The sequence below is a fragment of the Pteropus alecto genome, unplaced genomic scaffold (assembly GCF_000325575.1).
Source record: "Pteropus alecto unplaced genomic scaffold, ASM32557v1 scaffold41, whole genome shotgun sequence".
NCBI classification, from domain to species: Eukaryota; Metazoa; Chordata; class Mammalia; order Chiroptera; family Pteropodidae; genus Pteropus; species Pteropus alecto.
In genome coordinates, this window is record NW_006430464.1 from 1,402,328 (window position 1) to 1,417,340 (window position 15,013).

The following is a 15,013-nucleotide window of genomic DNA, read 5'->3' on the forward strand; positions in this document are numbered from 1 at the left end:
CGTGGCTCACAGTACTGGCTCAAATATTCCTCAAAACAGCACGTTAGTTCACTCTGTCAATCATATCACGTTAATCGGGTGACGAATAAGAAGTGGCAAGTGCACTGGAGGTACTGGTAAGACATGTGTCCTCCAGAGGGTGGGCAGTTGGTGCTGGGGCTGCAAGAACTGGGCTAATGAGAGCTTGTGGGGTTGACTGGGATTGGCCTTGGATGGTGGGGTTTCATGTGACTGGAGGTGGAAATACAGTAAACTGGGCAGGTGTTCGGGGTCGTCGCTGAAGTGATTGTAACTGGGAATTCACGGTCGGGCCTGGGGATGGATGGGACCTTTCTTCTTCCTCCACCCTGATCCTCGCCTCCACCCCCGCCCCTGCCCCGCCCAAGAGCACAGTGATGCCACACGCCCAGCTCACACATCTTTATTGGACCAGATGTGGGATTTCCAAACCCCAGTGGGCTGCCTCTGCCCTGCACCAGCCCAGCTGTAGAGACCCTCCTGCAAGTTCCTGGGGAGACCAGCTCCCCACTGGAAGGGGTCAAAAGTTGGTAGTTGTCGTGGGCGTCTTGGAGCCCCTAGAGTGGCAAGGGGGAGATCCGCACCTGTACCCCGAGTCCTCCCCCAGCCCTCTGCACCCTCGTTTAAGACGCTTCCCCTCCTGGAACAGAGAGGCCATGTCCAACAGAGCATCCTCGATGTGCTGCCCCAGCCGGTGGGAATCCTGGAAGGAGAAACGGGTCACGTCCAGGGGACGCGAAGAGAGAGGTTTCTGCAGGCTGAGAAACAAGAGGGCAGGGGTCCCTGACTCCTGGGTCGGAGGGAGGAGGGGGCTGGGGACCAGGACTCTGGGACTGTGGGGTAGGAGGGGGTTGGGAGTCTGGACTCAGGCTGTAGGAGAGGAGGGAGCTAGAGGGTGCTGGGGATTCAGACTCCTGGGGCCTGAGGAAGGAGGGGGCGGGGCTTGTGTTCACGTCTGTCTCACCGTTTTCGTGCTTGATTTTTTGCTGGAGATGTGGAAGGTGATCGTGTCATCCCCCATGAAGATGTAAGAAACGCCATAACCATGGTCGTCAACCTGGAAAGGGACAGAGTGAGGGGAACGAAAGAGCCCCAGGTCCTCTCCTCCCCCCACCACACAGGAGTGCAGACCCAATCCCTTCCTCCCTCAGGGCCCATGGTCCAGGGATCTGGGGTCCGGCCGAGTCCCACTCACAGGCCCGAATCCACCACCAGAGGAGACATAGTCGGGGTAATTGTGGACGTCAAACAGGTGGATCTGCTGAACAGGGATCTGGCTGGTGGCCAGCTGCCACTGCTCCGAGTGCACCTGAGGGACAGGAGACGGTCGGGTCACTTGTGCAGTAAAGACAGACTCGCAGGTCCGCGCCCCCTTGGCTCAACTCTACCCCACGCAACCCTGGCCCTTTCTGACTTCCTTCCCTGGCTGCCCATTTTCCCTAAATCTGGCTTCATCGCCGCTCGGCCCCGCCCCGCCCTCCTTGACCACGCCCCTCCGCTCTTCTCCCTGAACCCGCCCTTCTCACCTCCTCCATTTGACCACGCCCACCTCACCGGTCTCCCGTGACCACGCCCCTTCCGCCCGCAACCTTTCTTCTCCCAGACCACGCCCCTTCTCTGGCCACGCCCATTCCTTCTCCAAGACCTCGCCCCTCTCTTCTACTCTGACCGGCCCCTCCCGTTTCTTTCCGCGACCACGCCCCCAACCTCCCCGCTGCCTTTTCCCTCCCCGCCCTCTCCCTTTCACTCTTGCCCCCCAAACCCTCACTCTCTCGTCTGCATATAACTAACTCCTTTTCCAACATCACCCTCCTTGCCCCCAAGTGGCTTCCTTCTCCCATGGTTGCTCGTTTCCCGCTCTAACCCTTTCCCTGAACCCCAACCTGGTCCAGGAAGGGCGACTGCAGGTGAAGGAATTGGGACACGATGTAGAGTGCGAAGAGGTGGCGGTCGACCCCCTGTCCGCTCATCGCTGCCTTCAGCAGAGCCTGGTGCTTATCCACCGCCAAGCGGAGCAGGGCGAGGCACTGTGGGTCCTGGGGTCCCCGGGGAGGTCACAGGTCATGGAAAAACAGGAAATGGGCTTACTGCTGGGGCCTGCCACACACCCCTGTCCTCAACCCAGCTTGCAACATCCCTGCAAGGCAGAGATAGCAACTCTATTTTACAGAGGCGACTCTGGCTCAGAGAGGGGACGTCGCTTGCCCAGGGCCACACAGCAAGGCAGAATCATGGGTTCCCAGGTCCGTCTGACTCTCCTGAAACGCCTTCCAGTGAACCGCACAGGCGGTGGTGGGGACGAGGACAGCGGTGCCTGGGGTGTTCCCAGCAGAGAGCTCGTATAGGGAACGTGAGGAATGGTGCCAATGGAAGTCACAGGTCACACAGAGGTTAAATAATCAAAGAGCTACATTGTGGAACCGGGGCTCCCTCTAGGGGGCTCCCCCAGTGCCCTGTGTGACCCCCCACGGAGCGCGTTGCACACTATGCTGAAGTATCTCTGTCCCCCCACATCGGTGAGCTCCATGAGGTCAGAGACCAGGCTCAGTTCCTCCCTGTTCCCAAGGCCCATTATGGGGCCTGGCCCTCCCAAGGAGCTCCATAAATGTCTCCAAACGGATGGGGGAGGATGTGCAGATGTCTGAAGCCTCGAACGGGGCCCACACCCACCGTCCTCCCTTTGTCCTCCATGGCTTTCACGAAGCTGCAGGCCTCCTTCGTGCAAGACCTCACCGTCTCCGTCCGGCCTTCCAGGAACAAACGAGTCATGGTCGACTCATAAGTCAGGCAGAATTGACCCCTGTCCTGGGGGACGAGGAGAAGAGGAGCCTGTCGGCTGAGCTCAGGAAGTCTTCACAGACTTGACCGCCCTCTGGCTGGACCCCCAGTCTCCTCCCCTCGCCCCAGGAATGGGGGGCTGGGAGAGAGAAATCAAGATGGCGGGCCCGCAAGGCCGAGATGGGTCAAGAAAGGGGCCGACGAAGCAGGTCTTGGGAGACTAGGGATGCGAGGTCCTAAAAGGGGGCCGGGGTCGGGGAACCCCACTGACCCGGAAGTGGGCCAGCTGCAAGGCCATCTGGATGAAGCTGTCCGAAGAGAGGCGGCAGCGTTTGATGAAGCTCTTGCCAAAATGGGAGAAGGGGAAGACGTGGCAGTCGATGTCTCCAGATAAGGTCTTGGCTCCCCTCAGGGCCAGAGAGATGGACAGATGGACCTGCCAGAGAAGGACAGAGGGAACAGTGGCCGGGGACAGAGATGGGGGGAGGGTTAGAGCTGGGAACAGGGCTGAAGTGGAGACGGGAATGGAGCTAGGCTTGGGGTGGATCATGGAAATGGGGACAAAGGAAGAAACAGAGCTGAAGGGTTAGGTCAAAGGAGCAAGGCATGGCCTTGAAGGTCGGGATGGACTTGGGGTTGGGGATGGGGTTGGGACGAGTCAGGGCTGGGGTTGCAGATGGGTTTGGTGTCGGAGACAGGACTGAATATAGGTCTGGTGATGGAGGTGGGACAGAGATGAGTTTGGGGTACGGATGGGGTTGGGGCTCAAGTTGAGGTAGGACTGGATTGAGGTTGAGGTTGGGGTTAGGGATGGAGTAGGGGATGGGGTTGATCTTGAGGTTGGGGGTGGCCTTAAGTTTAGGGTTAAAGCCAAGAATTTGGGGACTTGGAGGAGCGACTTGGAAACCCAGCCTCACCTTGTCTGGAAGGTCCCAGTGCAGCCGCTGGGGCCGGGGCAGTGAGGGGTCAGGATGTCCCTTGCAGTGGCCATCTGCCGAGTAGCCCAGCTGAAAGCATTCTGTGGCCAGAGTGAACTGTGTGCAAACAGAGGCTGTCACAGTCCCTTCTCCCCTGTGGCCCAAGGGCCATCTAACCAGGGACCTCTTTTATCAGTCCCTTCTGGGGGTGGGGGGCAGTCCCTGAGAAGCAGAAATCTCTGATGTTCACAGATAGGTTCTCAGGTTCAAGTTCATCGAGAGCGGGATTGATACTAATACTCAACTGGTGCTTTACTGACCCCGTATTTCCGACAGGTAGATAAAGAGCCAGCAATGGCTGTCTCAGCCCTCCCCAGGGGCACCCCTCAGCATGGCTCTGATTGAGGGGGGCCCACGCACTGCTTTTTATTGTTGTTAAATATTTTAAATTGGCCCTGATCGAGTACCTACTACCCTCCGGCCTTGCATTTCTCTTTATATTATTACTCTACGTGACATCTCTTCATGCAAAGTCGCTACGAAGAGATACGTTGACATGAATTGTCCGAAGGGTCTGAGGTTGAACTGAATTGAGAGTTTCATTTACCAATGTCATCAGAGAAATCATTTCCATTTTACAAACGAGAAACAGGCCTAGAAGAGTCGCTGCTGATCTGGGGCTGTCCCCCGGGTCTGGAAGGGCCCCCTTTCCCCTCACACATGCCCGATCCCCAGCGTGAGCCCCATCCAACCCCTCACACGGCACCACGTTAGACCAGAAACCCGATGGGGTGCAGGCACCACCCCCTACGATTTAGGGACCGAATAAAATAGACACAATGGCGACACGAAGGTTCTCAGGACTGGATCGGACTTAAAGACAAAAGACTATCCAACCCTTTCACCTGACGAAGGGGGAAACTGAGGCTCAGAGGAGGCGGGTAACTTGTCCAGGGTCACGCATCTGGCCAGTGCTGGAAGATGGTTTTGATTCAGTGCAATGTGGTTGAAAAGTCGCACGTTCTGGTCTCGGAGCTTCCCGATTCAGATTCTCGCTGTGCAACTCCTGGCTCCGTGACTCTGGGCAAAGCACCTCCCTTTTCTGAGCCCCAGTCGCTCATTCGTCAAAGGAAGGTCATAATCCCAGACCCCATCCTTTGCTGGGTGGCCCGGGTCCGGTCTCTGCCTCTCTCTGAGCCTCCATTTTTCCTCTGACCCCAAGGTCTTTGGAGATGGGGGTGGCGGTCCCCAGGATAGGGGGCGGGCTGGCTGCCCTACCTCCCACATATGTCCTGAGATGGGGCAGTCGGCCCAGGAGTGCTCCACGCTGAGGCCCAGCTTCCCATTGGAGAAGACGATGAGGGTGAAGGATTTGTCAAACCAGCTGTGCGGGGAGGGTTCAAAGTGGTCACCAAAAAGTAGGGGCCAGGAGGGAACTTGGGGTGCCCTCTGCTGGACTTGTGGGGGTTTCAGGGTGGGGATATTTTTCTGGGAATCGGGGCTGGTGTGGGGATCTCTAAGAGGGTGGGGTCTCCGGCAGGTGGTGCTGGATGGCCTCTGAGACGCGTCTGGAGGTTGTTGGGAGAATGTGTGGGGAGAGGGTCAAGGCTTATGGGGTGCTGGGAGGTTCGGGAGACTCTCCCAGGTGCCTCGGAAATCAGAGTGATGCCTGCTAGGCACCTGGGAAGTTGTCTGGGGGTCCCAGAGCTGGGGGACTGGACTTAGCTTTATCTGGATGAGAGGTCCCCAGGGCTCCAGGCCCCGAATCTGGAGATGCCCACGCCTGGGGTCCAGGGTCGGCTTGTCTAGGGGGTCCCGTCTTGGGTCTGGATACTGGGCTCTGTTTGCGGGTTAGGGTCGAGTCCCACTCCCTGGGCTGACTCACCGGTCATGGCCCCTGCCCGCCAGCAGGGCATGGGCGTAGGCATCTAAGGAAGCCGCGGGGTCCTCCCTCGTGAGTCCCTGGGGTTCCGAATCCAGCGATACAAAAAAAGCAGCTCCCTCCACGGCCTCCAGAGCATCCTCCGCCTGGGTCTTCAGCGACCTCCGCACCTGGGCCCACAGGTCCCTGTTGAGGGACGTACCTGAGCCCACCACTCTGCCCAGCCTCCACGGGGCCCCTAACCCTGCCCTTCTGCAACTTGGAGACATTGGCTGGGCCTCCGGGTTCCCCTGACCTCCCACCCTCACCTGGGCGCGGCGGTCAGGGCCGCCAGATGCTCCTCGTGCGGGCAGGCGGGGGAGGGGTCATCCAGGATTCGTTGGAACTGCTGCTCCAGGGCCCGCGGAGGAAGCAGGCCGCTTTGAGAGTGGGTCCCCACGCGGAAGAATCGGCCGCGGTGGAAGACGGCCACGTGTCGGCTGTCACCGAGGTGGCGGATGTAGTCTAGGGGTGGCGTGGGCAGAAACGTGGCGGGGAAGAGAGGTCGGAAATATTACAAGAATAAGAATAGCCACCACTTATTAGGCACTTCCTACGTGGCTTGCACTGTGTTTAGCACTCATTAAATCTTCACCACCCTACGCGCCTTTATTATCTCGTCTTAAAGATGGGGAAACTGAGGCTCAGAGAGGGCGATAATTTGCCCGAGGTCACACAGCCAGGGAGCGATGGAGCTGGGATTCGAACCCAGGTGCGCTGGCTCCAGAGAACACGCTCTTAGCCCCTACACTGTGCCACCCGTCGGCGAGGCAGAGAAAGAGGTCTCACCTTTCTGGACCCCAGGAATGCGGGTGGTGTTGAATATCTTCTCATACTGTGCAGAGCATAAGGGCCGCATTCCCATCAGCAAAGTCTGCAGGAGACCATGGGCTAGCGAACTACTCCCCGGGACCCGCGTGGCTCCACGGCCTCTGTCCCCAGGCCGCCGGGTGGCCCCCTTACCGGCAGGATCTCCTGGCGGTCCAGGCGGTGGCGGTAGAGGAGGAGAGCGTGGACGGCGTTTCCCGCACGAGCGGCCTGCACCGGCGTGGGTGTCACGTACAGAAAGTCCTGGCAGGGGCGGGGGGAGCCCGGCAAGGGGCCAGCAAAACGCCTGGGGTCAGGTTTGCCCCCGTTGTGACACCAAACACAGGTACTGACCCCAGCAGAGGGTGGGACGATGAATTCCAGACTGTGATTCGGGTCACTGACCCTACACCCCACATTCTACCCAGACTTCCCAATTCTAGACCTGGGAATCACCAACCCAACCCCCTCCCCATCTCGTAGCCCCGCTTTCGCCCCTTCTCACCATCATGTAATAGTTGCTGTTCACCATCAGTGAATTCCGGGAGCGCAGGTACACAAATTCTTCCCACCAGTCACTGACCTGTAAGTGTGGCAGAAAGACACAAGATTGGGGGGGCTGGGCCAAGGTGAATGGGTGGGGGAGTGGGAGGGTCGGGACCCCTAAGACTTTGCTATGTCAGACAGGGAGGGTGGAGCTCAGTGAAGGAGGCCATCGTGGTTAGTAACTAGCAATAACCTAGAAATCCATCAATGGGGGATCATTGAGCTAAACCGTACTACACTCATGCTATAGAATATTACACAGCAGTTAAAAAAACAAGGTACTTCTATATTACTGACAGAGTGAGTACCAAGGTATGCTGCCAAGTGAAAAAGCTCGGGTGTGCAATAAGATATGTTTTTCAATTCTATCCGAGATTTAAAAAAATACTACCAAGACCCAAATGTCCATCAGAAGGCGAAACAGACAACCCAGTGTGGTCTATCCATACAATGGAATGTTAATATAAAAAGGAATGAAGTTCTTATATGGGCTGTAACATGGATGAGCCCCGAAAACATTATGCAAAGTGAAACGAGTCAGACACAAAAGGATAAATAACGTATGACTCACATGAAAAATTGAAAACAGGCAAATACAGAGACAGGAAGTAGAACAGGGGCTAAGTGGGATGGGGACGTGTGGCATAATGGGCAGAGTTTCCGTTTGGGATGGTGAGAAAGCTCTGGAAATAGATAGCAGGGATGGTTGCATGACATGGCGAATGTACTTAATACCTTACACTCAGACTAGGCGGGACGCAGTCTACTTACACGAAAAATTGAAAACAGGCAAATACAGAGACAGGAAGTAGAACAGGGGCTAAGTGGGATGGGGACGTGTGGCATAATGGGCAGAGTTTCCGTTTGGGATGGTGAGAAAGCTCTGGAAATAGATAGCAGGGATGGTTGCATGACATGGCGAATGTACTTAATACCTTACACTCAGACTAGGCGGGACGCAGTCGTCATTCTCTGGGAATGTATAACACCTTCTGGAAAAATCCAGAAGATTCCAGAAAATGCTAGAAAAGTTCTATACCTCGATCTATGCAGTGATTATATGGTTACATGCATACATAAAATTTCATCAAGCTGTACACTTAATATCTGGGCTTTTTTTACCATATGTATAATACTGTAACGTTATATGTGTAACGAATAACTATTTTAAAAAGAAAATCCTGGAGACAGTAATAGAGCAAGTTTATAACCACCAGGATCCAGAGGGTGAGGGTTGGGGGGAGGTGGGGATGAATCGGACCTGGTTGGAAGATATCCAAACCAAAGTCTAAATTAGGCTGGTTTTCCTAACAGCCGCTGTACCCCTCCGAAACCAATGGCTTCTGTTATAGGATCTTTCGGGAAGTGCTACATCACAAGGGTTTTGACAAGACAGAAAATGAAGCTGTGGGCAAAGTGAGAAGATATGAACAAGTCTGATCAAAAAGCAAGTGAGAAGAATCAGATTCTGAATGTGAAAGTCTTTGAGGTGCCTTGGCCCATTATATCTACAGCTTCTTTTTTTAAGTTTGCTCAGGAGTGATATTTGATACAAATGTACGTCTAGGTGCGTTCTTTCCGTATACCGTTGATTCTCGTTCCTCATGGTAGTTACGTTCTGTAAAGTCGCCAGGAACACTGAATTATTGAATACTGAACCATTGTTCCTGGGGAAATAGAGGGTTAGGTTCCTGCAAGCCTCCGGTTACCACGTTTCGTCAACCGATCAGTACATAAACTGGTGTTATGTGTGTTTCTGATTAAAGACACCTTGTTTAATACATATCATTGCTTCTTTCATATTGAAGTCACGGCCAACAACTCACGCCTGAAGAATTTCCTCTAACACGTGCGTTTTCTCCGTAAGGCAACTCACAACTTACGTCTTAGGAATGCTAGCCAGCACTTCAGCGCTACACTGGAGGGACCTTTTCAACAGCAAAATCACCAACGAAAAACATAAAAAAAAATGCAAACAATGTGAAACTAAGTAGATCACAAAAAGGACCTGTGTTTGCAGGACGAGAGCTGCAGCAAGGAAGCAGGGCGTTGCCTTATTCGGCCTCAGCTGGGAACGTGCGCACTGGGCAACTCCAATTTTTCTCCGCTCTGCGCATGCCCACGGGCGCCCATGATAGTGCCACAGTACTGATGTGGGGGTTACAAATAAATTTCAGCAGTGTAGGTGAATTTGCAAATACGAAATCGTGAATAATGAGGACCGATCTATATATACAAAGTCTGCGTGATGAGAAAGCAGTGTGTTTAGTTGGCCTTGTGTTTTTTTTTCCTTCGTTGCACATAAGATAATGATGTATGTTCTATTTGGCATGCCTTAGCGGTATAATACATCAGGGTGTGTGTGTGTGTGTGTGTGCGTGTGTGTGTGTGTGTGCGCGTGTGTGTGTGTGTGTGTGTGTCTGTGTGTCGACAGAGAAGCGAGCCTACTTAATTTTTTTTTTTTTATTACTGCAGAATCTGGTCCAAGAGCATGAAGAAAAAAAAAAAAAATGTAAAAACTAAGGCCTGGCTTCCATTCTGCCTCTCCAGACCTGACTCGGTGCTGGCCATCAAGCTTGCCCGACTGACCCCTCCGTGCTGCTACCCCTTGGGGCTCTGTCCCAGACCCTCTTCCCTTTTCATTCTATATTCTCGCCTCCGATATTCTCATCCAAGTCTAATGTTTCAATTTCCTTCTAGAGCTGAGGGTCCCAGTTTGCAGTCACAATCTGAGTCTCTTTCCTGAGCCCTCACCCAAGTCTCCAGGGTGTCTCCCCTGGTCCCCCAGGCCAGTCGGACCTGCCTCCACGGAGCTCAGTGTCATGACTCCAAAGCCGCTCCCCTTCTCCCTATCTAAGGGGGAGTCCTGCCCTCCTGCCCCCTGATGCTTGCTGCCTCAGTCCCTCTGTCCCACAGCCACCTCTCAGGCCTTGTCCTCTCGCCCGGACCCTGACTCCAGCCTCCTCTCCAGCCTCCCAGGCTCCAATGTCTCCCTTCTAGTCTTTCTCCCACAGCTGGCTCTGCCTCTCCCCTGCCCAGAAACCTCCCCTGGCTTCCTAGCACCTCCAAGACAAAGTCCAGGGTTCTCAGCCAGAGGTCAGGCCTCTCCCTACCACCCTTGAATGCCCTTGTTCCAGCCAGAGTAAAGCCTCCTTGCTCCCAGCCCGCACCTAACAACTTTTCTACTCCTTCACCTTGGCTCAGGCTGTTCGTTCCTACCAATCTGACAGGGTCAAATTCTCTCCAACCCTCACGACTCAGCCCCAATACCTTCTCCTCCTGGAGCCCTGATCCCCTTATCCAGCTGCAGCCTCCTCTGACCACACTCCAGACACACACTGCCTCATCCGCCTGGCCATGGCCACCTCCACCTGCACCTCCACACGCCGCCTAGCGGCTGTTCATGGCTTAGTCCTACAGGGTGGGAGACTCGTAAGCCTCGATTTGGGAGAATCACCGACTTGCTCTATGCCTCGTTTTTCCAAGGAATTCAACTCGGAGTAAAATAATCTAGCACCTGGACTCAGAAAAGAGGCCCATTGAGGAAAATGTATTCTTGAGCAGAGAGAGGAGGAAAACTACATATAACTATTCTGGGGGTGGGTCTTAAGAATGTTGGCCGTCCCGGGGAGGGGCCGACATTGTTAGGTGGGTCCTGAAATTCAGGTTCAAATACTGAAGGGTTGGGGGCGGAGCTTTAGGTGTGGGCGGGTCCTGCAGGCAGAATTTAGATTATTGGAGAGTCAGTCTTAGAATATCTGAGCATAGAGTGCGGGGCTCAAAATGTTGGCACCTGATAGACGGGGTTCAGCATATCGGCGAATAGAGGGGAGCTCGGAATATCAGAACATCCTGGCTTGCGTTTAAATTAGTGGAGCGTGGGGGCGGGGCTCAGAATATTGAGTAGGGGGCGGGGCTCAGAATGTTCGCCCGTCTCGGGGCTCCAATCGCCGCAGGGCCTGGCGGTTGTGGGCGGGGCGTGGGGCGGGGCGTGGAACTCGCGGGAGGGCGGGCTCAGAACCTTTGCCTTCGGGATGGGGGGGACTCACGTAATTGGACGCCCACCAGGACTTGAGCCGCAGATGCCACTGCAGCAGCGACGCCTGCAGCCTCAGGAATTCCTGCGCTAGGGCCGCCGTCCAGTCGAAGTCCTCGTCGGAGAGGACAGGACGGACAGACTCCAAGTACTGAAGGGCGAGGCGGAAATGAGGGTAGGTCACGCCCCTCGCCCGCCCCCGCCTGCCTGTCCCCGCCCCCGGGTACCAGGCCCACCTTGCGCACGGTGTCCTGCACCGAGGGCACAGGCTGGCGCGGCAGCGAGCGCTGATAACTAAATAGCATCGGGTGGCGGCCGGAAAAGATGCGGACCAGGGCCTGGTGGGAAGCGAGGGTTAGTGGATCATTAAACCCTTCACTGGGGCCAGCGACCCGGTTGGGGTGTGTGTGGCAACCCACAGAGAGACGGGGACAGAGACCTATGGAGAGGAGGATGGAGACCCCGGGCGGGCGGGATGGAGCCCCAGAGAGAGGGGGGACAGAGAAGCGAGCCCCTAGAAGCCTGAGCCGGGCTCTGCCCCCCACATACCAGCCAGGTCTTGGTGGGCGAGGACATGGCCCCGTGGGGTTCGAGGAGCCAGCCGTGGTAGGACAGGAGCAGCCTCAGAGCCACGTGAAGTGTGAAGATCAGGGCTCCCCATAGACACGAAGCAAACAGCGCAGCGGCCAGGATCCCCCGAAGCCTGTGGTGTTGTCCTCCCCTGGGAGAGAGGAAGAGAGGATGGGCCTGGGTCTCCTGGCTTCAGAACCCCCCTCTCCTTCATCCCCGCCTAGCCCCGGCCCTAAATAATATTCTCTGACTCGGGTCTTTTGGCTGTTGGGGGCTTATCTTGTAGACTTGTAGAGTCAGAGAAGCCAAATTTCCTCATTTGTAAAGTGGGCGTGATACTCTCTAGGAAATCTCCCCACCCCCAGGACTGTGGGGACACCCAGCTTCTAAAATCACTTCCCCTTGGAAATCGCTAGATGCCTAATAGGTGATATTTCTGTTGAAGGGATACTTTTTCCGCCCAGATTTCAAATTATACTTTAAGGCAATGGTTCTCAAAGTGTGGCCCTTGGACCAGCAGCACCAGCACCACCAGGGAGTTTGCCAGAAATGCAAATTCTTGGCCTCTCCCTCCAACCAGGCCTACTAAGATGGAATCTCTTGGGCCCAGCAATTGGTGTTTTAACAAGCCTTCCAGGCGGTTCTAATACAAACTCAAGTTCAGGAAACTGGTCTAAAGCTTCAGTAAATCAACATGTCTGCAAAGTTGCAATCAGACATGGGAGCAAATCCCACCTGGAGGACGTGGGGCGAGTCACGTCCCCTCTGTAGACTGAGTAAATCTAGTCTTCCTGGAAATTTTGACCTCTGATCCGTGACCTGCCTTTTGGGGCTGTCTGCACAAAATCTGCCTTCTCCAGCAGGACTAATCGAAGCGTTAGAACCTGCCACTTCGTGGGTATCTGGTGGCCAAACCTTTCTCAAAGGTGAACTATGATAGTACAACCAGTCCCACTTAATAACCCCCTGGCACCGTACCGAATATTCCACAGGCTTAATTTGGTTTAATCCTTCCAACCACCCTAAGAAGCAATTATTTTTATCCCTATTTTACAGATGAACACTCTGACCCTAAGAATGGTGAAGTCTCTTGCCTAAGAGTGCACAACTGTAGACAAGCAGAGTTCATGCTTTCGTTAGTATATATAACCACATCTGGACATTTTCTAGTGTGTCGCCATCCCCCTTAGCAAGAAGCAGCCAGGATGGAAAATGTGCAGAGAGAAGAGAGGCAATCACCTCCTTCTTACTGATGTTGTACCTTTATTAATCTGTCCCAAAGTCTCAGAGGTTACTTTTCTTTAGCAGGCACACCACGCTGATAGAGAAGCTTTCTAGGTGGAGGGAAAGGGAGTAGGGAGGTTACTGGGCCAAAGCGGGGAGCTCACCAGTCTGGCAGCAACTCTTTGATCTTTTCCATCAGCCCTAGGGAAGGATCCAGCTGAAGAAACCAGGCGAGCTGGATTGCACTGAAGAGGAAGAGCCAGCTGAGGGGGCTGGCAGGGAACACACCAGTGAGAAAGTCATTCTGCGGGGAAGAAATGGCATCCACTCAATCAGTTATCCCATCCTCTAAGCACCATTCTTAGATATCGATTGAGCACCAAGTGTGTCCTGTGCCCTGAGCTGGGTACTCAAGACCCAGCAGGGAACAGATTGATCTAGGTCGTGTGCTCAGGGAGGTCAGTCCAGAATGAGTGCTAGTGGCGGTGGGACAAGGCACAGGAGCCCTGTGATGGCAGGTTGCTCAGCCCATGGGAGTCAGAGAGGGCTTCCTGGCGGAGGTCGCTCTCAAGCTGGACCCTGAAGGCAAAATGATTCCCCAGATGCAGCAGGGTCTGGAGCTTGGTAGGCCTTCTGGGACTACCTGGCCATGAAATGAAGGAGGAATGAATGAAAATGCTGGGTTACTAACCAGATTCCTAGAGGAGGCTGACCAAGATAACTAACACGTTGTTGTTGTTGTTATTATTATTATTATTATTAGAAGAATGTTAAATAAGGTGACATTATCCGATTTGCTTTTTGTTTGTCAATCAATGAGTCTTTATGTATGTATTTATTTATTTATTTTAGGCGAGGCAACCTTTGGATGACCTCACAGATTGCAAGGATTTTTTACACCTACAGCACCTGGTCTTCCTAGGTGGTCTCCCATCCAACTACTCAACCAGGGCCGACACTGCTTAGCTTCCGAGATCAGACATGAGAGTTCCAAGTGACTGTCAGGGAGAGAGGTGGCTATATGATAGGAAAGAATGATCATTATTGTGATTGTCATTTAATACTAATGTGAGGGCTGGTGGGGGCCATTAACCATAGGGGACCTTCTATTCTTAAAAGGGTTTTAACTCTTTTAAGGTCTTGACTCTTATGCAGGGGTGACAGTCAAAATATTCAACAATGCAATTCCAGTCAAAATCCATCTAGAAGCAAAGGCATTAGGACAGTGGCTGCCTTTGCAGTGAGATCGCTAACTGGAAAGGGTCTTGAAGGAACTTTCTAGAATAGTGCTAATGCTGTCTTGATGGGGAGTTGGTTATAAAGGTATTGTGAAAATTCACTGTACACCTAAAAAATCTGTGCATTTTTCTGTATGTAATTATATCTTAGTTTAAGTATACACACACACACGTACATATACACATATATATGCTTATTTTTCTTCTCTCCAACTATATGGAGAGCTCTGTGAGCTCAGGATCCTGTCCTTGCTCCCTGCCGTGTCCCCAGTGCCCCAAACAGTGCCAGGCCCTGAACAAATGCTCCACAGATAATTTGCTGAATGCATCAAAAACGGTATTATCAAAAGATAATGGTCTGCACTTGCCATGGGACACGCGCTTCGCTCCGTGCTTACAGGTGAGATTCACTTAATCCTCGTGACTGTCCTGTGAGGAAGGGGCCATGTTTGCCCCTTGTTTTACATGTGGGGAAACTGAGGCTCAGAGAGGAGTACTCGCCCAAGGCTACACAACTCCTAAGTGGCAGAGCCAGGATTCAAACTCGGTCCTGGCTGAGTCCACAGGTGCTCAAAACCTGTGTTCACAGACAGAGATTGTGACCAGCGGGGAGACTCAGGATGTAGAACCAGGCCCTCTGGGGCAGGGGAGGAATCGGTTCTATAGCTGCATGGGTGTTCTCCAGCCAGGGCAAGGAGCTGGGGTTGGGCTGTTCCAGAGACGGGGAGGCAGGGTTTACAGTGATGGAGAAGTGAGGGATACAGACACTGGAGGTTTTCAACTTAGAACCGAAGGGCCTTCAGGACTGGGGTGTGGGCTACCCCAGATCTTCATCGGGCCTTGGGGTTCTGGAAAGGGGAGTATCTAGTTTAGAGCCTGGAGATGAGAGGGAAAGATAAGAGGTGCATCGTGGGAAAGGGACTTTGAGTTCTAGAAATTGGGGTAGAAGTTGCGTTTG

General features: G+C 53.8%; 1 protein-coding gene across 3 annotated transcripts in view; it reads right to left on the bottom strand.

Annotated features, from left to right (window-relative positions):
• Positions 1-405: 405 nt before the first annotated feature.
• The window catches only part of CPT1C (carnitine palmitoyltransferase 1C), a 15,919-nt gene continuing 1,311 nt past the window's right edge, over positions 406-15,013 (bottom strand). For 2 of the 3 annotated variants that reach the window (XM_025048291.1, XM_006905018.3), the window contains 17 exons: positions 12,982-13,121; positions 11,573-11,744; positions 11,260-11,361; positions 11,037-11,174; positions 6,947-7,024; positions 6,598-6,705; positions 6,424-6,508; positions 5,904-6,099; positions 5,599-5,781; positions 4,992-5,097; positions 3,714-3,830; positions 3,068-3,232; positions 2,689-2,823; positions 1,902-2,054; positions 1,214-1,327; positions 983-1,075; positions 406-721 (listed from right to left, as the gene is read on the bottom strand). In XM_025048291.1, the coding sequence (XP_024904059.1) occupies positions 539-721; positions 983-1,075; positions 1,214-1,327; positions 1,902-2,054; positions 2,689-2,823; positions 3,068-3,232; positions 3,714-3,830; positions 4,992-5,097; positions 5,599-5,781; positions 5,904-6,099; positions 6,424-6,508; positions 6,598-6,705; positions 6,947-7,024; positions 11,037-11,174; positions 11,260-11,361; positions 11,573-11,744; positions 12,982-13,013 (2,160 nt within the window). In that variant the 5' untranslated portion in view covers positions 13,014-13,121 and the 3' untranslated portion in view covers positions 406-538. The remainder of the gene's footprint in view (positions 722-982; positions 1,076-1,213; positions 1,328-1,901; positions 2,055-2,688; positions 2,824-3,067; positions 3,233-3,713; positions 3,831-4,991; positions 5,098-5,598; positions 5,782-5,903; positions 6,100-6,423; positions 6,509-6,597; positions 6,706-6,946; positions 7,025-11,036; positions 11,175-11,259; positions 11,362-11,572; positions 11,745-12,981; positions 13,122-15,013) is intronic. The other variant, XM_015592651.2, reaches the window with a different exon arrangement.